Source organism: Schistocerca nitens, chromosome 6 (assembly GCF_023898315.1).
Source record: "Schistocerca nitens isolate TAMUIC-IGC-003100 chromosome 6, iqSchNite1.1, whole genome shotgun sequence".
In the NCBI taxonomy this organism is placed as follows: Eukaryota; Metazoa; Arthropoda; class Insecta; order Orthoptera; family Acrididae; genus Schistocerca; species Schistocerca nitens.
This window is the reverse complement of record NC_064619.1, coordinates 137,942,516-137,968,653: the sequence shown is the minus strand read 5'-3', so window position 1 is coordinate 137,968,653 and position 26,138 is coordinate 137,942,516. Positions and strand designations below refer to the sequence as shown.

The 26,138-nt window shown below is 44.7% G+C and overlaps 1 protein-coding gene across 1 annotated transcript in view; it reads left to right on the top strand.

Moving 5' to 3' along the window:
• Positions 1-10,346: 10,346 nt before the first annotated feature.
• LOC126262662 (probable salivary secreted peptide) overlaps positions 10,347-26,138 on the top strand; it is a 38,777-nt gene continuing 22,985 nt past the window's right edge. The window contains exon 1 of the mRNA XM_049959432.1: positions 10,347-10,535. Coding sequence (XP_049815389.1) covers positions 10,413-10,535 — 123 coding nt within the window. The 5' untranslated portion in view covers positions 10,347-10,412. The remainder of the gene's footprint in view (positions 10,536-26,138) is intronic.

The following is a 26,138-nucleotide window of genomic DNA, read 5'->3' as shown; positions in this document are numbered from 1 at the left end:
CTAGTGGATTTAAGGAAACTTGACAAAAACCTAGATGGCAGGACTCTGCTCCTAACGAATACTAGTCCAGTGCCTCAACTACTACGGCAAATCGCTTTTCAGACTGTGAAACCATAGATCTAGATAATCCTAATAGATTTCGAACTGTTGGCTCGAATGTAGCACGCGTAAGTAGTCGTCGACAGTCTCATGCTGGTGGAGGTAACAGTTTACTCATGCAGTTAAGGTCACCCGACAAACAATAAAATAAGCACGTTGGTCGCTCTGGTACGCTGTTTACGGCACAGCACTTCCATGAAGCGGGCATGTGATACTCTGCCACTGATGGACGTCATGGCACTGCGGTTGTATGGAATCAGCGCAATAAGATGGCTCGCCTAGGAGACATGACAGAATATCAGAAAGGAGCTATTATCTTTGGACGTGGCAGTGACCACACCGTCAATTAACTTGACCGATTTGTTGGTGTGTCGGCGAGGACTGTTCGAGATGTCTAAAAGAAATGGTGCACCGCACGCAGCTACGGAACAAGGCATAGGAACGGTGAGCGTTTGAAAATGATAAATGGCAGGGATTGGATATAATGTCACGTCGAAAAAATAACATTCGGTTTCAAACCTAGCAGTACTTACTGCTGTCAGTGTATGGAGGTCGATGATCACCAGTTTCCGAGCAAACGTTGGGAAGGAAACTGGACGCTGTGGACAGCTGATGTGGGTACCTCGCAGAAGGCTATTACTCACAGCTACACGTGTTAGATGTGCCAAACAACACAGACTGGAAACGATTGTAGGTGGATAGCATCATCCGACTAACCGCGATATTGTCTTTTTTTCTTTTAAGGCCCAATGAGGCTCTTAATCTGTAGTGTGTAGAGGGTTTAGTTCAGACCCGAGGTGATGTTTTGGAGGATGTTTATTGCGGAATGACTTGCTCCCACTCATTCAGCTTGCCACGATCGTTCTGAGGCAACTGACCAGATACGAGTCGTGTTACACGGTATTAGCGCGATGTCTCCTGGAAAGACTGATTTTTTTTTAATCCAGTGCGCTTTCTTATGCTCGTACATTCTCATGATCGCGAAGTGCTATAGTGACAAAATTACCAGACAGTCTGGGCCAACCTATATGGAACCCGAAGCGGCAACGTACCCATCAAAACTAACTCAGTAGACATTTATATTAGAACATTTTTCGCTACGGGCTAAATCCTTCCTAGTAAAAATCTGCAGTAAATCATAAAATCATTATGAGTCAATAGCAATTTTTTTTAAAAAATGTAAATGTACAAATATTGTGGTACCAAACGTGATACTGCTCCGGGAAATTCTGGTGTCATACATTCTGCGGCTGCATCTAGGTACAGGTAATTCCGCAGACTATTTTCCGCACATACTTTCGTCTCAACGTGTGCCTCTAAACAGTTACTGACAGTCTGCGTCAGATACCTCGAATCCGGGCAGGCACCTCGCTTCTGCTGTGTCCGCCACTGTCGGAAAAGTCCGTCCAACGGCTCGTCCCTGCGCAGCGATCCATTCAAGTGCATCGCGACACGAAAACCGGTCTAGTCACTTCGCAAACCGAGTGTTTAAATTCGCTTATAAGATACTAGTAAACAAACGTTCATCGATCACGAATTTTTGATTACAGTATTTAAATTCGAAAGCGCTAATATTATTCTGGAAGGACAAGAGCAGGCAATGAACCTTCGCCTGCATTCTTAAAGAGTAACTCCCTTGATATGCAGTGCACTCATTAAGCCACGTAACCTTGCGAACGCCGATGCAATACTTTATCTCTTCACGTCTATTTGTTGAACAGACTGACGAACTGAACTTTGATGGGGCAGATAACAATAATCTTCTCAGCTGATGATAGCCAACGTGAGAGAAAATTTCACGTTTTCTGTCAACCAGATTATTTAAAAATTACTTTTCCTTTGACAGACTTGCTAAACAAAATATGTTGTACAATTGATATTAATTTCTCCATATTCAGCTCTAGTTTTATTGTCTTTACAGTTAGCTGCTACCAAGATGCTAAAAATTTCTGGAACTTGCTAAACAACAATTCATTTCATTATATTAGCATAAGTCTTTCCACAGGAGACAAGGTTATAACTCAACGCCTTTTAAACTTGGGACAAAAAAATATATCCGAAATATCCTCGTTAGCACTAACATAACATGAATGTAACAACACTAGTGTCAAATATGAGCAGTTGGTCAAAGGCATGGTACGTGTCATCGCTGTAAATTTGATTTGATCTGATAAATGTCGAATTGATGGGTGGACAAAACTGTATTGCTGTTGCTTACTTTCGTGTTGCAAGGATAATATTAACAGCATTTCTACTCTGAAACGTGTGTCGTGATGGTGTACAAGAGTTATTGTCTGTCCTTACATTTATCCTTTCAGGAAAAGCTTCAGCATCTACGACTGTGCGCAAACCATTGCGTACTCGTTCTTGTCGGGTTCTCTGTGGAGCTACACGGTTAGTACTATGCTGCTCATAGCCTCAACATATATCACCTTTTGTGGAACTTGCAATCCCAAAAAGGACAGATGTGGCGAAGTGCACTTTTAACCACAGGTTAGGTACATGACAATGTAACACTTTTGAAGATTAAGAGAATTTTTGAAGGGTTCTGACTCTTGATAATTCAGTATGAAACAGGAGACTATGAACGCCATCGCATGAAAAATATAAACTTTTCCGAGTGAAATCTGCGCCCATACAAAAATCTCAAATTTGAGACCTGTATTTCTGGAAACTATCTGCTCACAAACTCACGGACTAACTGCTCTCCAGTGGATGGCGACTTGAATAATTACGCTTAAATTACCGTAGTCTTCAGTTCGTACGCTTTGTGTGCTTATACGTTCGATATGGAAGTGTCAACGAACATTCGCGTCAATTCAGACGGCCGCTCTGAAGTTTACTCATATGTCTTAAAGAGAACCAAAGTAAACAAAACCGTGATTTGGCGTTGTTCGAAATAGAAATCAGCGATCGCCGAGGGATGCTTAAGACCACACTTAAGCTGCTTAAGCCGGCCGCTGGTGGCCGAGCGGTTCTGGCGCTACAGTCTGGAACCGCGCGACCGCTACGGTCGCAGGTTCGAATCCTGCCTCGGGCATGGATGTGTGTGTTGTCCTTAGGTTAGTTAGGTTTACGTAGTTCTAAGTTCTAGGGGACTTATGACCTCAGCAGTTGAGTCCCATAGTGCTCAGAGCCATTTGAACCATTTTTAAGCTGCTTAGATTAGACGATCATCAAAGTGCAGCATCACACGACACTTGCTTACAAGCACATAACACTCTGAATTATGAAACGAAGAGGGTACGAGACATTATGATCACTGTCTATTGCAAAAATATTGGCACTACTGTCCTTGTTCGAGTATTTCCAGTGCTCTTTAACCATCAGTAGTGGCTATAAAGTAAAACAACACGTAAGAGTCCTCTGTTCTCTCTGTCGGACAAGCTGCGGAGTTAGGGCAGGATAATTAGTGGACTTTTCCTCGATCTTTTGTGAGCGCAATTTTCTTTGGGCGCCGTTTACGGGACACTCAATAATTGTCGCTGAGTAGAAAATGGCACTCCTTTCGCTTTTACCTGAGCCCACATAACCCTGAACGATGGTCACTACAGGATCGTGACGGACGAATCGCCGAGCGAGTGTACCTCAGAAAGAATGAAGAAAGGAACGTTACGGTTTCATTTCGACGATGAGGCCCTAAGAGACTGAGTACACGCATAGATTGGGGAAGGGTGGAGAAGGAAATCGGCCATGACCTGTCCAGAGATACCAGTGACTTGCAGGTAGCACAGAAAACCTGAATAAGGATCCAAACGGGGATTCAAATCGCTGCCTTCCCGGATGCGAGTCCATTGTGGTGATCAGTGACCCAGCTCTTCGCTCGGTAGAGAATCTCACGTTTGATGGGAGACTTGATAGGCGAACGAGCGCACCAGAAAATCAATGCTAACCTCGTTGTTCGACGAAGGGTTGCACAATCCTAGACAAGTATGGCCGGGTATTGTCTTGCTGAAGTACATTCTAAGAAAAAAGAAAAGAAAGATGCATAACGAAGGAACTACCTGAATGGGACGGAAATCGGTAGATGTGATGTACATGTACAGACAAAAATGATTAAAATCTCAGAAAAAAGGGATTATTTATTCAAGAGAAAGAGCTTCATAAATTGAGTAAGTCAGTAACCCGTTGGCCAAAGGCCTTTCCGCAGTGGTGACACCGATTCCCGTCAGATCACCGAAGTTAAGCGCTATCGGTCTGGGCTAGCACTTGGATCGGTGACCATCCGGTCTGCCGAGCGCTGTTGGCAAGCGGGGTGCTCTCAGCCCTTGTGAGGCAAACTGAGGAACTACTTGACTGAGAAGTAGCGGCTCCGGTCTCGTAAACTGACGAAACGGCTGGGAGAGCGGTGTGCTAACGACATGCCCCTTCATATCCGCATCCAGTGACGCCTCTAGAGCCGGCCGCGGTGGTCTCGCGGTTCTAGCCGCGCAGTCCGGAACCGTGGGACTGCTACGGTCGCAGGTTCGAATCCTGCCTCGGGCTTGGATGTGTGTGATGTCCTTAGGTTAGTTAGGTTTAAGTAGTTCTAAGTTCTAGGGGACTGATAACCACAGCAGTTGAGTCCCATAGTGCTCAGAGCCATTTGAACCATTTGACGCCTCTGGGCAGAGGATGACACGGCGACCGATCGGTACCGTTGGTCCTTCCAAGGCAAGAGTAACCCGCTGGCCCACGTCTGGCCCTTATGCAAACATTTGTTCGACTTGACATTGATTTGCAGAGTTATTGGATCTCCTCCTGAGAAATATTACGCCAAATTCTGTCCAGTTGGTGCATTAGATGTCAAAATCCCGAGCTGGTTTGAGGGCCCTGCCCACAGTGCTCCAAACATTGTCAATTAGGGAGAGATCCGGTGACCAAGCTGGTCAAGATACGGTATGGAAAGAAGGAAGACAAACAGTAGAAACTGTGGCTGTGTATGGGTAGGCATTATCTTGCTGAAATGTAAGCTCAGGATGGCTTGCCATGAAGGGGAACAAAACGGAGTGTAGAATATCGTCGACATACCGCTGTACTGTAAGGGCGACGCGGATGACAACCGAAGGACTCCCCCCCTATGAAATGCCCTATAAAATGAAATGGCACGCCAGATCGTCAGTCCGGACTGTATGGTCTTGTGGCGGGCGAGTCCCAAGTTGGTATCCGACTCCTGTCCGTGGCGGTCGACACACGTCTTCGGCCTCGGATCACATTCACTGGAGTCCACAGCTCGTGGTCTCGCGGTCGCGTTCTCGCTTCCCGAGCACTGGGCCCCGGGTTCGATTACCGGCGCGGTCAGGAATTTATCCTGCCTCGAGATGAATGGGTGTTTGTGTTATTCCTGAAAGTGGCGAGATTGGACTGAGCAAAGGTTGGAAATTTGTACGTTTGCTGATAACCGCGCAGTTGAGCGCCCCATTAACCAAACATCATCATCATCATCATCATCCACTGGAGTAGAATTGTCTTTAGTGATGAGCCCCGATGACCAACGAAGACGTGTCTAGAGATGTTTTGGACAGCGGTGGGATACGAACTTCACATTCGGCCGCCATAGGCCAGCGGTTTGTTGCCCTTCATGGCAAGCCATCCTGAGCTTAAATTTCAGCAAGATAATTCCCGCCCGCCTACGGCGAGAGTTTTTCTGCTTGCCTTCTTGCTTAATAAACCATACTCACAGAAGCTCTCCCCAACTGAGAACGTTTGGAGCTTCATGGGCAGGGCCCTCCAACTGGCTTGGGATTTTGACGATCTAATGCGCCAATTGGACAGAATTTGACACGACACCCCTCAGGAGGACATCCTGAAACGCCATCAGTGATCGCCATCACCTAATAAGTGCTTGCATAAGGGCCCGAAGGGGACTAACGTGTTACTGACTTGCTCAGTTTATGAAGCTCTTTCTCTTGAACGAGTCATCCTATTTTTGAAACTGTAATCATTAGTTTGTCTTTATACGTACATCACATCTGCCGATTTCAGTCCCATTCAGATAATTCTTGGTGCGTAGTTGTGTGTGTGTGTGTGTGTGTGTGTGTGTGTGTGTGCACGCGCGTATTTGGGTTGGTGTATTTCATTTACAGTTACCGTGAGCGTAGAGAGTACCCAGGACTCCGAAACCTTCATATTGTACTTAAAAGCGCCGCAAACCTTCAGCCACATGGCATTTGTCGCTACTGCCGTTCAACATCGTGTGTTGCCAATTCCAGTTACTGTTATAGTACCTAATACAAATGCTGCATTCGCTGGAGGAAAGGTTGAAGTGGAATTGCGGGGAAATACTGCCCATTGCCAATCAGCAGCCGTCACAAACGCCAGTTGTATTCTAACGCGCTTCAAGTTTAAGTAATGGAAGCTGTACCTGTGTTGCCAGTACAGCCTGCTGGTGACGGATTCCTATCGTCGATACGAGACTACCGGTTGCTCGTAATTTGGCCTTCGTTTTCTTGTTATCTCTACCAGTATCCGAATCGTCAGTTGCGTCATGACCACGGATTTCTCAATCAGCAGTCAACAAATCTAAGGACTTCAATATTTGGTCGATTCCTGACCTATTTATTCCAGTGGAGACTTCTACAATAGTTCCGTAAGAAATTTTGTTTCGTTCGCTACTTCTTAAAGTGTAATTATGTAAGTCTATTTTGGAACGATGAAAATATGTTAACACAGTACAGAAAGTTCGTCGAATATAAACTAAATTACTTAGTAAATGAAAAGCGCTAGCTTGCTTTTGTTCTACAGTATTACTTTTATTGTGTTAACCGGTTTTCGGCTTACAAGGCCATCTTCAGATATTTACAGTCTGTTGTCGCCAAAGACGTTACAGTGTTTGTAAACAACATTGGAAGAGAAGTTACACATCCAAATTGAAGCAGAAATGTACAGTAAATAACATCTTTCACAGTGTGGTGGTAATACAATGTAAAAAATACAAAGTATTTTAATTGGTTTGAGTATCGCGTTCCTGAAGTACCGTTGTCAAGTACTAATTTTATTTTATTTTATTGTTTTTGTTTATTAATATAAACCTTTATGTAGGTTTACTGTTCGTGTTTTGCGTTAAAGCTTTTTCCTGTTTACACCGTTTTTATTTTTTTACTGTTAAATTTTTTTACTTTTTACATTTTATTATCAGCATGTTATTTAATGTACATTTCTCCTTCAATCTAGAAGTGTAACTTCTCTTTCAATGTTTTAACATCTTTGGTGACAATAGTCAGTAAATGTGTGAAGATGGTCTTGTAAGCAGAAAACCGATTAACACAATAAAAGTAATACTGTAGAAGAAAAGCAAATTAGCGCTTTTCATTTATTGTAATATTGTTCTACCAAGAACCGACTCAAGATTCAGTTAACATAAATTACTTACATCTTTCTGTTTCTTAGCCTGTTGACTGTTTTACAGATCGAACACAGGTTCTTAATAAGCGACCAAAGCGAAACGATTTCGGATGCACACCGAATTCCAACTACTGTATTTTCAGTTTTTTATCTCTTGAAAGAAATTTGCTACTTCCCGTTTCATATAACGTCTAATTCATGGTTTTAGCGAACGTTCAGTGTTCAATATTGCGCGAGTTCTGCTACTTTAGTTGCGACATGTGGTTAAGTGACAGCCCCGAGCCGATCGGGAGGGAATGTGATGAGTGATGTTACTGAGCAGAATAATATGATCCCAACCCTACTTTTCATATCGTGTGTACCCCGTGTATTAGGCAATAGGAAAGCCGCTGTCCACACGGAGGTTTCGTCTTTGAGAAAGATGGCTCTTTTTCTAATTTGTGTAAACAGTCAACTACGAAGATCTAAGACGCTATCCATTCTATAAGCAGGTGACGCAATGCCATATGACGTATTTTCTGCGACAAACGCATGCCTGCTGCGTACTCTATCGATTTGCGAATTGTTCTTCGTAGTCATGATTTGTAGTTTCTAGTTTCGAGAAGTCCTCTTTCGTAGTTCATTCACTTTATTAGTTTGTTGAGATATCTTCTATTATGTTTAATTTTTTTCTAAGGCTACAGATATTAAGGTCTTTCCTAATGCTATTGTTCCTGTTCTTCGAATCTTTTACACCTTCCTACCGTTATGAGAAACAACATGTCTGGTCCTTGGCTGTAGCTATATTGTTGTCTGCTTGTGACTTATAATTCGCTACCACATAACTGTTTTGTAAAGTGATATCCTAGTATGCTCCTGTGTTTTTATTACGTTTCTATTTTTCCAATTAACTCACATTCCAGAAAATTTGATAACTTTTTATCTAAATTCATATCGGTTGTCGTAGGTAGTGCCCAAACGTAAGTAATTAAAATATTATAATTGATCACTCACAACAGTTTTTTTCATGTCGGAGGTTCGAGAGCTCCCTCGGGCCTGGGTGTGTGTGTTCTGCTTAGCGTAAGTTAGTTTAAGTTAGATTAAGTAGTGTGTAAGTCTAGGGACCGATGACGTCAGCAGTTTGGTCCCATAGGAGCTGCCTACAAATTTCCAATTTTTTCATGTCGGATCTTTTACAATATTTTTTCGTATTCATTTACTTATCTTTAATATCTACTTTAATACAGCCAGTCCCAACGAGTGTGGAATTTATAGAGGGAATCAGAGTTTAAGATGTAGCACATAATGTATGCGTCAGAAATCTGAAGGAGTGAGTAAAAGTAATATCTGAAAGCCTGTTAATCAATGAAGGGACAAAGATTCCGTCCATCGATGATCATTGCAGATGGAGCACAAGCTTGGATTGCGGAAGGAATCGGAAGGAAATCGTCTGTGTCTCTTTTCAAAGGCAATATTCCAACCTATACCTTTAGCGATTATGGGAGCGACGAAAAAGCTGAATTTGTATGAATTTATGGTGCTTGAATCGCCGTCCTGCCGAATTGGATTCGGTTTGCTTATCGAGGGATACATGGGTTTTCGAGAAGGAAGGTCAGCAATGGACGTTGTTTTCATAACAAAAACAGCAAATCGAAAAATGCAAAGTTATACAGGCTTTTTAACACGCTGGCATTTAGAGGTTGCGACGATGATACGTCTTTAATAGTGGCGTGAAATGGAACGTACATCGTCTTGTGAGGTTTTCTTGTACTTCATCCAAGAAAACCTCACAAGACGATTTCACGGCACTATTAAAGACGTATTATTGTCGAAACCTCTAAATTCCAGCGTGTTAAGCTTGTGGTGTGCACATCTGTGTCCGGCACATTTTAACAGACTGCATTTTATACCGTGATGCAAGGGCAGAAGCACGAGTTGATGGGGATCTGCCCTGTGTTTTAGCTAATGATGAGACGTGTGTGTCTAGGGTTTTAAAGTTTTGTGATGTGTCTGGACTCTGGCCTAAACTTTCAGGCTGGAGGTTTTAGTGTACTGCACAGTGGCTGACTCCTCCCTCTTTTCCTTGCGGTCAGCCAGCCACTACCATCTGCTATATTGCTTTAGCTCCCTCTAGCACTTTCTTCCTGAGTTGTCCATGTTTTACTACTGGCGGCATGCTTCGTCCCACGCTTCGGTGTGGGTAGGCACATAGTTTTCCAAACTTGTTTCCTGTGTCTCACGTTCTGTTTAATCTTATTGTTCTGAGTCTTTTCTTGACACCCGTCTCAATCTGTCACTGAGCGGGTGCTGAAGACCTTGCCGTCGTGTGCCCTACCCTCTCTCCATCACATCATCATCACATTTCTTGTACTTCATCCGATTGAAAACGGAATAACGACATCTTTTACGGTTCCGGAAGTATCTGATGTTATTACATAGAGCGATCCAGCCTGTGAGTACTTAGTACGTCACTATAGATCGAAACGTACAGATTACGTTATGCAAACGGTGCAGCAACTGTGAGAAGCTCTCTTGCGCTGGCGCTCAGCTGGAACGGAAGCGCCGGTCGACGGCGAGCCGATCACAGCAGGGGCGGCAAGATGTTGGCGCGTGCGCACACCTCTCCCAAGGCGGACGTCAGCGGCTGCAGACACTTCAGCGCAGTCTTACGAAGGTGTCAAGCCGCACACAGCTGACTGTTTGCACGGGGATCTGTCGCAGGTGGGCGACGCCTTTACGGTTCCCCTGCTCTGTTCGCGGAGAGGCGCGACTGACAGCCGGGGCAGGCAGCAGCTGATAAGGCGTAACGAGCCCCTGTTGGGCAAGCGCCTTCTCGGAAGCGCAGTCTCGTCATCTTCCCGATAGCAGGAAAAGGGGCTCTCACGCGCCACCGTGTCGCAGCCGCCGAACCGGGAGTGGGGGAGGCGGCCGTGCGTGCGTATATAGACACCGGCTGCGCACCGTTTCGCCACATTTAAAGCCGGCGACAACACAGAGGAGCGCAAACAGAGATGGCACACTCCACGACGCTTCTGGCGGTGGCGGCCGCCGCGGTCGCAGCTCTGCTGGTCTGCTCCAGCGCCGCCTCACCTTTCGACTACGGACCGTCGCCAGCCGAGTACGGCATCTTGCAGGCAAGTGGCCGTCAGAGCCAAAACTGACGTTGTGTAGTGGCGCCTCGCACCGCAAATGTACCAACTTTATTAATAATTGCTAACTCACTTCAGTAGTATGTCATGAGTCCCCAAGTAGGTATGCTTTACCGGAGGTTTCTTTCCCGTTACAAACAAAATTACTTTTAAAGCGGAATTTATCGTTTCCATTCGATAGAGCGATTCCAGGTTAGTCAAGTGCTGTATTCGTTTTATCCACGTGTATTAATGGGGACAGTAAAACGCAAAGAATAAGCAGAACGCCAGCAGCGACTGAGCAGCGCTACTGCACGGCTGTAGCAGCCAACGCAGGCCAAGGCGGTGCTTTCGCTGCTAGGTCGCTGTTTACCCTCTGTGTTTCACTGTCCCCGTTAATGTACGTCGATAAAACGAATACAGCCCTTGACTAATCCCTCTATCGATGGGCACATAAAATTCCGCTTTTATTTCTTGTAATATTTTTTCACAATTTTCGATAAATATTTGATGTTGTTCATTTGAAGTTGTAGTAGAAAAAGGGGTCGAATGGCTCTGAGCACTATGGGACTTAACTTCTGAGGTCAAAAATGGCTCTGAGCACTATGGGACTCAACTGCTGTGGTCATAAGTCCCCTAGAACTTAGAACTACTTAAACCTAACTAACCTAAGGACAGCACACAACACCCAGCCATCACGAGGCAGAGAAAATCCCTGACCCCGCCGGGAATCGAACCCGGGAACCCGGGCGTGGGAAGCGAGAACGCTACCGCACGACCACGAGATGCGGGTTCTGAGGTCATCAGTCCCCTAGAACTTAGAACTACTTAAACCTACCTAACCTAAGGACATAACACACATCCATGCCCGAGGCAGGATTCGAACCTGGGACCGTAGCCGTCGCGCGGTTCCAGACTGTAGCGCCTAGAACCGCTCGGCCACTCCGTCCCGCAAATTGTAGCACAACGTAATTTTACTTTCACTGTGTGAAGGAGTCTTTCTACTCTTTTACCTTTCATTATGCCCAACCTTTCTCTTCGACTATGTGAAGCAACTATATGTGGCGCAAAAGTAGTCCGATTGCACTCGGTGGTGGCGGGGTGAATGGAATAACATGATTTTTGTGGTGTCACCGCCAGACACCCCACTTGCTAGGTGGTAGCCTTTAAATCGGACGCGGTCCGTTAGTATACGTCGGACCCGCGTGTCGCCACTATCAGTGATTGCAGACCGAGCGCCGCCACACGGCAGGTCTAGTCTAGAGAGAGACTCCCTTGCACTCGCCCCAGTTGTACAGCCGACTTTGCTAGCGATGGTTCACTGACTACCTACGCTCTCATTTGCAGAGACGACAGTTTAGCATAGCCTTCAGCTACGTCATTTGCTACGACCTAGCAAGGCGCCATATTCAGTTACTATGTCTTCTGAACAGTTAATATTGTGACTCATGTACCGTCAAGAGAGACGTTCATCATTAATGGATTAAAGTTAAGCATCAAACTAATTACGTCCGCTTTCTGAATTCTAATTCCTTGTCATGTTCCAGACCTCACGTCAGTATAGTTCTTCTCTCTTCACGCCAGCCTGCGTGAGCTAAAACGCGTGCATTTCGGCCTCCTCTAGTAACACGGTGTTGGCACTTCTGCCAACACAACAATTTTCAGTATGAAGAAATAGCATACCAGTTGCCTTAAAGAACATCGGAATACTTCAAAAAGACTTGCCTGAAAACGATGAACAAAAATCTAAATGACGAGACTGGTCTTTGCGGTGGGCGGTGACGTATGAGGGGAAATGCTGACGTAATCGGCGCCCGGCGCCACCAGCTGAAACTGCAACGCTTGGCTCCACCACGCAATTTTGACACTACAACTGCTAGGTCGCTGGCGTTGGCAGAAATGAAGAAACAGGGAAGTCGACACGAAGTGTTCCGGACAACTCCGATGTGTGACGAAACCGAACGACGGACCCATCGGACACCTTTTATTGCGCCACTTACATGCAGTTACCATTGTTAGCAAAGTGGTTATCGTCAAGAGTGAAAGTGCATCGTTGTCCTTTCAATTCTTGCTGTAAGCGGTATAGATAGGCTGCTAGTTTGTTGATGCACAGAATATCTAATAATTAATCAGTACTTAAATATACAGCTCTAAAACGGGCAGTACATTTACAATGTGCAGCCGATATTTGTACAGCCAAGCGAGACCATATTTTTTCCGTCGATATATCGATTTATCGATGCTACTTTGGATACAGCATGAGCTGATTAAGATAAACTTTCAAATATCGATATATCGGACTCCCGATATTGTTAAAAATATCAACGATCCTAGAGCTGATAGCTGGTTCTCGAAGATGGAATACTATCTGTCTCAGCAACTTGCCGAGTGCGGTGCGGGGAACAACGAACGAACGTATAGAGTACTGCGAAGAGCTACGAAGAACTATAGGCACAGGAGTATTTGAGGATGTGACGTTGGCTCATGCTGGTCAAGATTCAACATTCCTCGTCAACTCTACAGTGAAATCCTCTCTTCCAAGAAAACGTTGAAGAGAGTATCGAGCCGGCCGCGGTGGCTGAGCGGTTCTAGGCGCTTCAGTCGGGAACCGCGCGACCGCTACGGTCGCAGGTTCGAATCCTGCCTCGGGCGTGGGCGTGTGTGATGTCCTTAGGTTAGTTAGGTTTAAGTAGTTCTAAGTTCTAGGGGACTGATGATCTCAGATGTTAAGTCCCATAGTGCTTAGAGCCATTTGAACTTTTTTTTTTTTTTTTTTTGAGAGTACCGATGGGGCTGCTGTTACAGCGCTACCAAAAACATCGCGTGCAAGGCATAGAGCCAAATAGTTTTTAACACAGTTTTCAGTTCTGTTAGTGAAATGTTTTATGAGCCGTTTTGATGTTTTCATTGAGACGGGCGTTCGTCATGTTGAACAATTGATAGGAGCTTACATTATTGCTGGACAGAGTAAGACGTTCATTGCAATAAAAACTAACTAATTTAATCACTCCCGACCACTGAATTCCTATTTGAAACTACTCAGCTTAGGACTCCCACCCATCTGTATAATACTGAACATAACGGCCGAAACACCCCGTAATTCTGCTACTACCGTCTCTACTAAAGATTAAAATTTTTTCTAAACACGAATTCCGTATATAACAGCGGGCCATCTTGTGGAAGATGGTTTCCGTCAACACCGGATGGAACGGCGATGTGAGACTGTCGTTGAGAATGAAACGTGTCTGACAGACAGCAAACCAGATCTGCGTTTTTGACTCCCGCGGCCGCTGATACGTCCACAGGAAAACTTCCGCATTTCGCTGCCTGCCTGGCAGCCACGCAGAAATCAGGTGACAGACTGGTCGGCCTGTATGTGACAGTCTTCCCGCAACTGTCAACGAGCCACCGACACCCACGCCCCCTCTTCGTTTGTCCTGTCACGAAGGATCCCACACACCCTGCAGACGCCCTGCTAATAGGAAAATTGAGGAGCTTCAAATACGAGTTGTCGGAACATGCACACTGTTGTCCAAAACACACAGCGCCTTCGTCCCACTTATTCTTATCAAAAAATAGAAATGTCCACAGGTCATTCACGTTTACAGGACGTATAAATATGGAAATATCAAATTCGCAACACATTACCATGCGTAGTAATGTGTAGGAAAACTGTTGGCATTCAAAACAGCTTCCAGTGGGCTCGTAATGGGTAAATACAAGTCCCGTATACTTGCCAGGAGAATCTTATACCATTCTGCCTTGAAAATAGTGGGAAATTCAGGTAACGATGAGGGAGGCAGTGATCACGCTCCCTTCTCTCCAAAGTAGACCACAAAGGCTCAATAATATTGATATCTGGTGACTTTTGTGGCTAAGGGAGATACGACACTTCATTCTTGTGCTCACAAAACCAGTCTGGACGGCGCAAGCTGTGTGAACAGGGGCGCTGCCGTCTTGGAAGACACCATCAACATTGGGGAGTGAATATTGTACCGTGGGGTGCAGCTGACGAGGAAACTGGTCACATAATCCTCGGCAGTAATGTGACCTTGCACAGTACCCATGATGCCCATGGAATACCACGATATGGCTGCCCAAAACATCACCCAACCGGCGCCACATTTCGCTCTTGGGACGTAAACTCGACCAGAAATTGAGGGCTTTGGTGCAAGAAGGAGGCAGCTCCACTTTTTGTCTCCGTTGAGTTGAACATTCTGTCATACAAAAAAAAAAAAAAGCCCCTTCGTTTATGCAAGAAAGAGGTTCAAATGACTCTGAGCACTATGGGACTTAACATCTGAGGTCATCAGTCCCCTAGAACTTCGAACTACTTAAACCTAACTAACCTAAGGACATCACACACATCCATGCCCGAGGCAGGACTCGAACCTGCGACCGTAGCGGTCGCGCGGTTCCCGACTGAAGCGCCTAGAACCGCTCGGCCACATCGGCCGGCCAGGAAAGAGGCAGCTCCACCCACTAGTCCCAGAGAAATCCAACAGTTGGAGCTGCCTGTACTCCGAGTTTGCAAGAAAACAGGCAGCTCTGGGAGCTGCCTCGTGCTACCCCCAAACAATAGCAGGAAGGAGGTTGTGTTAAGTGTTTTTCAGCACACCGGTGTAAACATCGCGCGATTCATGTCACTGAAGTGGACCAGACATCTATTTTCCACTTTAATATTTAAACACCAAGTACAAAATATTCTTCTATGAACAGCCATACATCGGTAATGGGATTATTCAATGCAGTGCGACCGTTGGGATGACTGTCTTCTTAAAGGCGCTACAGTCTGGAACCGCGCGGCCGCTACAGTCGCAGGTTCGAATCCTGCCTCGGGCATGGATGTGTGTGATGTCCTTAGGTTAGTTAGGTTTAAGTAGTTCTAAGTTCTAGGGGACTGATGACCTTAGAAGTTAAGTCCCATAGTTCTCAGAGCCATTTGAACCATTTTTGACTGTCTTCGATAATGCGCAAATTTGCAACCAAGGACCTGCGAGTCTCATAACAATGGACCACCTTCATCAAGCTTATAATTGTCTCCTCCCGCTTGAAGGCCAGAAGTTTAAAGATGTCAAAGAGCTGGCCAGAAAGTATGTTGGGCAAAACGAAATGCGGTTTTACGACCAGTTGACGTCAGATGCTTCAAACGATCCTGAGATAACTCATGGGGAACTAGAAGACTGAAGAAGAACTTTAGAATTAATGTACTCGTATTATGCCAATAATGTTGTACTTTCTTTATTAATAAATGTTTTTTAAACGGAAATATGGTTAATTATGAAGAAAATCGTCCTACAAAGAGTTTTTCATTCACTTTGGAGCAAAACGGAGGCAGCTCCAAAATTCAAAACTATTGCACGTACCTGAGTGCATGCGTTTATGTGTATTCTCGTCAGTAGTATTAGATACCCCATAGCCTAAAACAAGGCTGACAACTTTTTCGTTTTGGTGAAAACTGAATTTTTAAAACCTTTTTTTTTAATTTGCTACAAACTGGAAAAAGTGGAGCTGCCTCCTTCTTGCACCAAACCCTTCAACTGTAAAACAGTGTGAAATAAAACTCATCGGACCAAATGACTTTCTTCCGTTGTTCCATAGTCCAGGCCTCATGGCTTCGGCACCTTCTGTACTGAATTTTGCAGCCGTCATTCTCTCACCGTTCGTCGTAATATTTTTCAGTGAACGTCTCTAACGACACTCAATACACACTTTCGTCCACGTTTTGACTTAGCGGATAATGTTTTCCCACTTTCCGTCTGCCCAGCAAAAATCTTCGATACGGCGCCTATTGAAACGCCGAAAACTTTGGCTCCCTTGGTTACAGAAGACTTAACACACGGGCACCAACAGTCTGGCCACGTTGAATTAACTTAGGCCTGGAGTAATGGACTAACAGCCAAAGTGTTCTGACCGCGACTGATACTTACATCGTGTAGAGTGCATTGCACGTGTGCCACGGGCGGCCAGAGTGGCCGCGCGGTTCTAGGCGCTACAGTCTGGAGCCGAGCGACCGCTACGGTCGCAGGTTCGAATCCTGCCTCTGGCATGGATGTGTGTGATGTCCTTAGGTTAGTTAGAGTTAATTAGTTCTAAGTTCTAGGCGACTGATGACCTCAGAAGTTAAGTCGCATAGTGCTCAGAGCCATTTGAACCATTTGAACGTGTGCCATTCGTATGAGATACAAAAGTGCAACCTGCAGTCTTAGGCAGCGTCTGCATTTATGTTCCAGCATACATCTCTCGCAGTGTTTTCATATTTTTGTCCAACCTTGTAAAACGACTTTGGCCACAGTTTATCTCAGCCAATCAGAGGAGAGGGCGTTCCTGCGTTCTGGAGCCGGAAGAATGACTACAATGGGTAAAGTATCGGGAGAGTAAGAGTGTGTCTGCAGTGGCTCTAAAAATTTCGTTAACAGTTTTCAGTAATGTGTTTCAGCAACAGTGTAGTAACGGGCAGTATAAAGCAGACACAAATATTAATTTACGACGCAGACTGTTCTTCTGGGTGCCTATTCAGCTGAAGAGAAAACTAGCTCTCTTCTTACACGTCGTAACATCATGTGGCGTGATATGCTGATTTCGTTTAGAGCCACTAGTTCAAAACCAAGGGAAGTACAATGTAATATATCAGTGAGCATAATTATTATTATTGATTACTGTGAGAACATTTGACTGTTGGTAAACCAACTTTGTCGTGAATTATCATCGGAAGGTCACTGGCTCGTTATAGATACTGACTCTTAATGAGAGTGATTGGTATGAATGAAGACTAAAGGAAAAGACGACGTAATTAATGTAGGTAAGGCAGTGCATGTCGGCGCGTTACGTCGCGAGGAACAGTCGAAGGCGCTAACGTAGCGGCAAGGTTGCGCCGTTGTCTTCCGTCGGTGTCTCGGCCATTAGCCGGCGGTTGGTAACATCCTCGTTAAATGTGACTCACTTGTTTTTCCTGCAGTCATCTGCACTACATAAGCTGTCGTTAACTGATTAGGCAAATCTAATGAAGGCAGGTAGGGTTACAGAGTGCTACTCAGAAGAGCAAACGTGTGTAACGATTTTGTAGCGATGTTCTGCGTTCGTGAATGGGTGCTCAGATGAGAATGATCGTATGAACAGCCCACACGGTGTGTCGATCGATAGCAGCACCAGCTGTAAAGTCTGTAGCCTTTCGTGATCATTGTCACTGAACGCAAAATCTTCTCGTTGTATCTTCTGCATCGACATCTCCGCGAGCCACATTGCTACGAGGGCTGTCCAGGAAGTGTTTTGGTCTACCGCGGCACTGGGAGGGTTACAGCCGCCATCTTGATGCCATAACGTTCCTACACTCACAAGGGAACATCCCCATCGCACCCCCCTCAGATTTAGTTATAAGTTGGCACAGTGGATAGGCCTTGAAAAACTGAACACAGATCAATCGAGAAAACAGGAAGAAGTTCTGTGGAACTATGAAAAAATAAACAAAATATACATACTGAGTAGTTCATGCTTAAGATAGGCAATATTAAGGACAGTGTGAGCTCAGGGGCGCCGTGGTCCCGTGGTTAGCGTGAGCAGCTGCGGAACGAGATGTATTTGGTTCAAATCTTCCCTCGACTGAAAATTTTACTTTCTTTATTTTCGCAAAGTTATGATCTGTCCGTTCGTTCATTGACGTCTCTGTTCACTGTAATAAGTTTAGTGTCTGTATTTTGCGACCGCATCGCAAAACCGTGCGATTAGTTGACAAAAGGACGTGCCTCTCCAATGGGAACCGGAAACATTTGATCGCAAGGTCATAGGTCAACCGATTCCTCCACAGGAAAACACGTTTGATACATTCTATACGACACTGGTGACAGCATGTGCGTCACATGACAGGAATATGTTGTCCACCCACCTAACTAGTACACTTGGCGAATGGGTAAAATGATTCTTCTACCTTGCCCGATTGAGGTTTTCTTGTGGATGTGATAATCACTCCCAAAAAAGTGATGAAAACATAAGAGTTTGTCACATAAACTGAAAACAAAAAGTTAAATTTTTCATTCGAGGGAAGACTTGAACCAAGGACCTTTCATTCCGCAGCTCGTTACGCTAACCACGGGACCACGGCGCTCCTGAGCTTGCACTGTCCTTGATATTGCATATCTTTCACATGGACTACTCAGTTTGTATATTTTGCTTATTTTTTCATAGTTCCACACAACTTCTTCCTGTTTTCTCGATCGATCAGTGTTCAGTTTTTCAAGGCCTATCCACTGTGCCAACTTATAACTAAATCTGAGGGGGGTGCGATGGGGAGGTTCCCTTGTCAGTACACATGCAGCGGCGGTAGCGTGAGGTCTCCATCTCCGTCAGTTCGCCTGCTATTACGTGTTAAAATGTGAGCTGCAATAGAAAATCTCGCGTTCTGTGATTAGATTTTTGTTGCCGTAAAACTTCAAACCAGTTGTAATTTCTCAAACACTGACAACAGTTACGGCGTGCGATACAATACGAGCGTCGGGGAAAACTTAGCGGAAAAGTCCTGTTTTCACATCAACGTACGTACCACACACGGCCAATCGTACCCCGGTAGCTCCCACGGGATTTTTAATGGGAGGTGTTTGATCATCCACTATACAGCCCAGATTTGGCGCCTAGCAACTACCACCTTTTCCCGACAAAGAAGACATGGCTGGGTGCACAACGCTTTGATACTGACGCTGAACTGTGTGCCGGTATAAACCAGTTGGCATTGAAATGGCAGGCACAAAATTTCTTCAGAAACGGTATAGAAAAACTTGTGCCACATTATGATAAGTGCCTCAAATTGAATGGTAATTATGTAAAAAGTAGCTTAGGAGTGAACCCTTAAAATGTATATGGTAACTTTTCCATATTGATAATTTTTTATTTCGAAGAGTCTGTTACTTTCTAGATAGCCGTCGTAAATCGTGGTTAAATGGTGGTGTCCGACTTGGAGAGCGCCGCTTCGATTCTCACAAGTGCCGGCCGTAGCAGCTTGTACAGTACTACAGTAGGGCGTATTTGAATCCACACACGTCTGCACTTTCTCCGTCCACTACTCATAACATTTCTGCCTGACGCCACCCGCCAGGTAGCTTCGGAGCTCCGTCACTTGCTGCCTTCAGGTGGAACACGAGAACACACCCGAAGTAAACTGCTCGTTCACTACCACTGATTTCATCGATTGTAATGAAACTTTTCACGTTTTAAGGGGACAGTTCAAAGTGTAAAAACAGTAACATGATAACTCTTTTTTTTAATACGATATGTCAATAAGTGGACCTTAGCCGGCCGGTGTGGCCGTGCGGTTCTAGGCGCTTCAGTTTGGAACCGCGTGACCGCTACGGTCGCAGGTTCGAATCCTGCCTCGGGCATGGATGTGTGTGATGTCCTTAGGTTAGTTAGGTTTAAGTAGTTCTAAGTTATAGGGGACTGATGACCACAGATGTTAAGTCCAATAGTGCTCAGAGCCGTTTGAACCATTTTTTGGACTTCTACATCTTAATTTCCTCTCTACTAAATATTTTATTAACTTCAGGTTTGTTTCCATCAGGAACGGTGTTCTCCACGACCGTGTTAATGAGATCCAAGATAGGACGAAGGGCAGCATCGGTCGTGAATTTTTAATCTGTGTGCTGCATATCGATTTCAACTATTATGTATTATGTAGCTATGTTCAGCGCAATTATATCAAAGTCACATTATGACTGATGTTAAATAAAGTCGTACACGGTACCACACTGACATTACAGGTAACCTGTTGCTATTGCATTAACTGCATACCGACCGATACAGACCATTATTTTTTTATCGGCAGTTGTTTGATTGAAAAGCTGACGTTCCGCCAGCATGCTTTCTCAAAGAATTACTATTCATTGCTTGAATGGAGTATGGTTATCATTTAAACACGACGTTCGTCGTCCGAAGAACCGAAACGTGACGCCTCCAGGCAACAGATCAAGCATGGCCGCGAAAGTCTTAGTGACTGCATAATGTTTGTCGAAAAATCTTATTGCTCACGGTCAATTACTATGAAAATCTTTATTAGATAAGCGAGTTTCGATTTCTACTAATGACCATCAGGCACAAGAAGGCTTTTTTTTTTCAGTTACAGTCTCTGTATGTACATATACACGGCGTTCCAATGCGCTCTCGTGTATGTATTCACATTGATGCTGTAATGGGGAAAACTTCTTTTTCCTGTTGATTACTAATAAAAATCGAAACGCTAGCTAAAATAAGTACTTCAAAGTATCTGACGGTGAGCGACATGGTTTTCGATACGTAAGCTGTGCGGCATCAACTGCTGAAAAGATTACCCAACGCACTACGAGTGATTAACACTACAAGGTCACAGGTTAATGTAGGTGCGAGATAAGTCATTGCAAATGTGCAATGATGCTACAGCAATAACTGTTATAACCGCCAGACAGTTGAATTCAAGCATGCAAACGTGCATCCATTGCGTTGTACAGATGCCGGATGTCAGTCTGTGGGCTGGAGTTCCATGCCTGCTACAATTGGTCGGTCAATACAGGGACGTTTAACTCTGTGGATGACGCTGAAGTTGACGTCAGGTATGTCCTAATATGTGCTCGACTGGAGAGAGATCTAGTGACCGAGCAGGGCAAGGCAACATGTCGACATTCTGCAGAGCATGTTGAGTTACAACAGTGGTATGTGGACGAGAGTTGTCCTGTTGAAAAACACACTCTGGAATGCTGTTCATGAATGGTAGCAAAAGAAGTCGCTTCACTAGAGTGACGTACAGTTTTGCACTGGGGGTGCGTGGGATAACCACGAGGGTGCTTCTGCTGTCATCCATCCCAGACCATAACTCCAGGCGCAGGTCCGTCGAGTCCAGCACGCACACGGGTTGGTCGCAGCCCTCAACTGGCCTCATTTTAACCAAAACACGGCCATCGCTGGCACAGAGGCGGAAACAGCTATCACCAGAAAACACAACAGACCCCTACGCTCCCCTCCAATGAGCTCTCACTTGACACCACTGAAGTCGCAAATGGCGTTGCTTTGAGGTCGGAGGAATGCACGCTACAAGGGGACTGTCTCGAAGCTGTCCTTGAAGTAACCAATTTGTAACAATTCTTCGTGTCACTGTGGTGCCAACTGCTGCAGATGCAGTACGAAGCACCATAGTCATCTACATCTACGTGATTACTCTGCAATTCACATTTAAGTGCTTGTCAGAGGGTTCATCGAACCACAATCATACTATCTCTCTACCATTCCGCTCCCGAACAGCGCGCGGGAAAAACGAACACCTAAACCTTTCTGTTCGAGCTCTGATTTCTCTTATTTTATTTTGACGATCATTCCTACACATGTAGGTTGGGCTCAACAAAATATTTTCGCATTCGGAAGAGAAAGTTGGTGACTGAAATTTCGTAAATGGATCTCGCCGCAACGAAACACGTCTTTGCTTTAATGACTTCCATCCCAACTCGCGTATCATATCTGCCACACTCTCTCCCCTATTACGTGATAATAAAAAACGAGCTGCCCTTTTTTGCACCCTTTCGATGTCCTCCGTCAATCCCACCTGGTACGGATACCACACCGCGCAGCAATATTCTAACAGAGGACGAACGAGTGTAGTGTAAGCTCTCTCTTTAGTGGACTTGTTGCATCTTCTAAGTGCCCTGCCAATGAAACGCAACCTTTGGCTCGCCTTCCCCACAATATTATCTATGTGGTCTTTCCAACTGAAGTTGTTCGGAATTTTAACACCCAGGTACTTAGTTGAATTGACAGCCTTGAGAATTGTACTATTTATCGAGTAATCGAATTCCAACGGATTTCTTTTGGAACTCATGTGGATCACCTCACACTTTTCGTTATTTAGCGTCAACTGCCACCTGCCACACCATACAGCAATCTTTTCTAAATCGCTTTGCAACTGATACTGGTCTTCGGATGACCTTACTAGACGGTAAATTACAGCATCATCTGCGAACAACCTAAGAGAACTGCTCAGATTGTCACCCAGGTCATTTATATAGATCAGGAACAGCAGAGGTCCCAGGACGCTTCCCTGGGGAACACCTGATATCACTTCAGTTTTACTCGATGGTTTGCCCTCTATTACTACGAACTGCGACCTTCCTGACAGGAAATCACGAATCCAGTCGCACAACTGAGACGATACCCCATAGGCCCGCAGTCTGATTAGAAGTCGCTTGTGAGGAACGGTATCAAAACCTTTCCGGAAATACGGAATCAACTTGAGATCCCCTGTCGATAGCGGCCATTACTTCGTGTGAATAAAGAGCTAGCAGCGTTGCACGAGAACGATGCTTTCTGAAACCAAGCTGATTACGTATCAATAGATCGTTCCCTTCGAGGTGATTCATAATGTTTGAATACAGTATATGCTCCAAAACCCTACTGCAAACCGACGTCAGTGATATAGGTCTGTAGTTCTGTGGATTACTCCTACTACCCTTCTTAAACACTGGTGCGGCCTGCGCAATTTTCCAACACCGAACACAATGGTCTCCCCTCTCGGTAGAGCCACGTGGCCATCCGAAGCCTTTTCTTCATGCGACCACACCTTCCCGTGACCACAGCTGCCAGCAGTCATGCACAGTGGCTACATTCCTGCCCAGTATTTCTGCAGTATAGCAAAAGGGCATCCAGCTTCTCGTAGCCACGACCTCGTTCAAACTCAGTGAGGTGTCATTCGGGGCTTTAAAGGTATTCTTGAATACCATCAACGCACCACCCCCAAAGGTAACTAACACCCACGACCGTTACAGCGTGTGGGTCAAGCATAGAGTAAATATCTCTGGAGTGAGCATTCACATGCGCAGGACAGATTTTGTGTGGTCAACATACATTGCCGGCCTGGTCACGTGATCTCGGGACGTCGTGTGTTTATCCGTATAGCGCCCTGTATATTTAGAATGTCACTACATCCCTAATACAGACGAATTCTTTTCGTACGTGTCGTGGATTATTTATAAATGTTGCGTAGACATTTTAACAGTATCCATTTGATACTGGGAATAAACCAGCTACGTAACTTTTAAGGGTATGTGATATTACATTCTGCTTCTTTGCGATAGGTGTCACAGTTCAGATGCACTCGATTTTTGGTAGTTTTCGGTATGATGCGGCACTTTGTAGTATTACAGAGCCTGACGTATGTTTTTGCAGTGATAGTCTTGCAAAACGATTTGACAATACGCTAGTACTTTTGCAAGTGTCCGAAAAACACCGACTTTGCCACACATTAGCGATTATATCCCTGCTAATTCGTCCTTTTTTCTGCTATTTCTGCGAATTTATTTTCTCGTTTTTGCGACCTAAAGCACAATTTATCTTACTGGTGACACTTTGAAGTATTTATTTAACGCATTGTACGTACTTGCTCCCAGTTTATTAAATAAAGAGTAGACTGAGTAATCTATAAACATAATCGATAAGTCATTGATAAATGCATGCAGGATAGTATTTGCTGAAACAACTAACCATTCCCTTTCCTGTTCCACTAGCAAATTAACAAGAGGAAGCGATTGTTTGTAAGCTTTTGTACGAACGTAATATCTATTATATTGTCATAAAATCGTAGAAAAATAGGTCTACAGAATCAAGCCTTAATTATAATGCGTCTCGAAATTTTTAAAAATATACAGTGTCTCTTACTAATATGATAACTATAATTAGAGCTACATGGTATGTACCCATGAAAAGTTACTACCCCTCCATTCACATATTTTTCTTTGCATCCGTAGCAACAACAGTAATTCACCATCGCTATTACACTATCAACAAACGGTGAAACACAACAAAAACGCTTGATATTATAAACCTCAAACGCTATAGAAAGCACACACGCATCGCGAAGTCCCGAAAACACGTGACAGTCCTGGTTTAATGTTGACAAGATGCGCAGAACACAATGCTCACTCCAGAGATACACTCAGTCGCAAAAGTATTCTGACAGCACATAACGGCGCATAATTTTGCAGTTTGCCGCATGAACAAAAACAGAAATTGCACTTTTTAATGTATTTGGGACTCTGGGTATGATGTCGCAACGTGAAACACGCGTCAAATACGAATAATTGTTGTTGGACATGTGTCTGTTACGTAATATTTCCTAAAAACGGCATGGGAAGGTGCAACAAAAGTATTCGGACAAAGGCGGACACCGTGAGAGAATAGATCATTCCGAGACGCACAGAGGGTGAAGCCACTGCAGTGTGTCCGACATTTCCGCGAGACGATAGCGATGATCAGTAAACACGTATCGCGAGCCTGTGCAGATTGACGATGGGACGCAGAGGAAAGTGTTCTACGTTCGAGCAAAGGCAACTTGTCGTTTATCATCACGCGAAGGGGAAAACCTGCAGGTAAATTGCCACAATAGTGAACATGAAGAAAAGTACAGTTCACGACATTATTAAACGGTTCGAGAAAGAAGATCGATTGGAATTCCGTTGCAGTACAGGACGGCCACGGACATTTTCACAGAGAGATGAACGTGTGATTGTGCGAAAGGTACAACAGAATCCGAAAACATTTGCCACACGAATTGCAAGTGAGGTGAAGGGAGACCTTCGTATAAAAGTTCATCCCGAAACCGTGCGGAGAGTACTACGACGATCGCAGTACCATGGTCGAGTGGCACGGCGAAAGCCATTCATAAATGCAGTGAACCAGAAGAAACGTATGCAATTTGCGAGGGAATACGCCGAATACGATCAGGCTCGGTGGAATTGGGTGATATTTTGCGACGAATGTAAATTTACATTATGGCAAAGCGACGGAAAGGCAGACGTGTGGCGAAAGACCAATGAAGAGCTGAATCGCGGGAACCTCAAACCAACAGTAAAGTTTGAAGGTGGGAGCATCATGGTGTGGAGATGCATGTCCGGAAATGGTGTGGGTGATTTAGTGTTCATTGATGATACGATGAACAAGGAAGCGTATTTGAATATACTGCGAGGACATTTGAAGCAGAGTGCACGACATCTAGGTATTGCGAACAGCTTTCATTTTTATCAGGATAATGATCCACAGCATACCACGCATATTGTGCAAATGCGGTTGCTCTTCAATTGCCCGAAAATATTGCACCCCCCTCCCCAGTCACCAGACCTTAACCCAATCGAACATTTGTGGGATAAACTGTAACGGACCCTCCGCGCGCACAACATCTATACGAAGGAGACCTTGAAAGAGAAACTGCACCAAGAATGGGCAAATGTAGGCCCAGATTTCACGAAAAAACTCGTGGAAAGTATGCCTAGCAGATTGAAGGAGGTACTGAAAACGAAAGGTGGACCCACTTGGTATTGACATTTTCGTCGTACAACTTATGAACATTTATTGGACAGTGTCCGAATACTTTTGTAGCAGCAGGGCGTGCAGGATGTTTCATTTTTGTTGTTAATTTTTCTGTTATTTATATTTTGGAAACGAAATAATACCATAATTCATTTGTAATTAATGTTGTTACGCATATATATTGTTAATAAATATGTTTGGGTTTCATAGTCAGTGTTTCTCGAGTACTCATTGTGAAACTTCCCACTGTCCGAATACTTTTGCGACTGAGTGTATTTACTCTGTGGGGTAAAGCAGACCTGA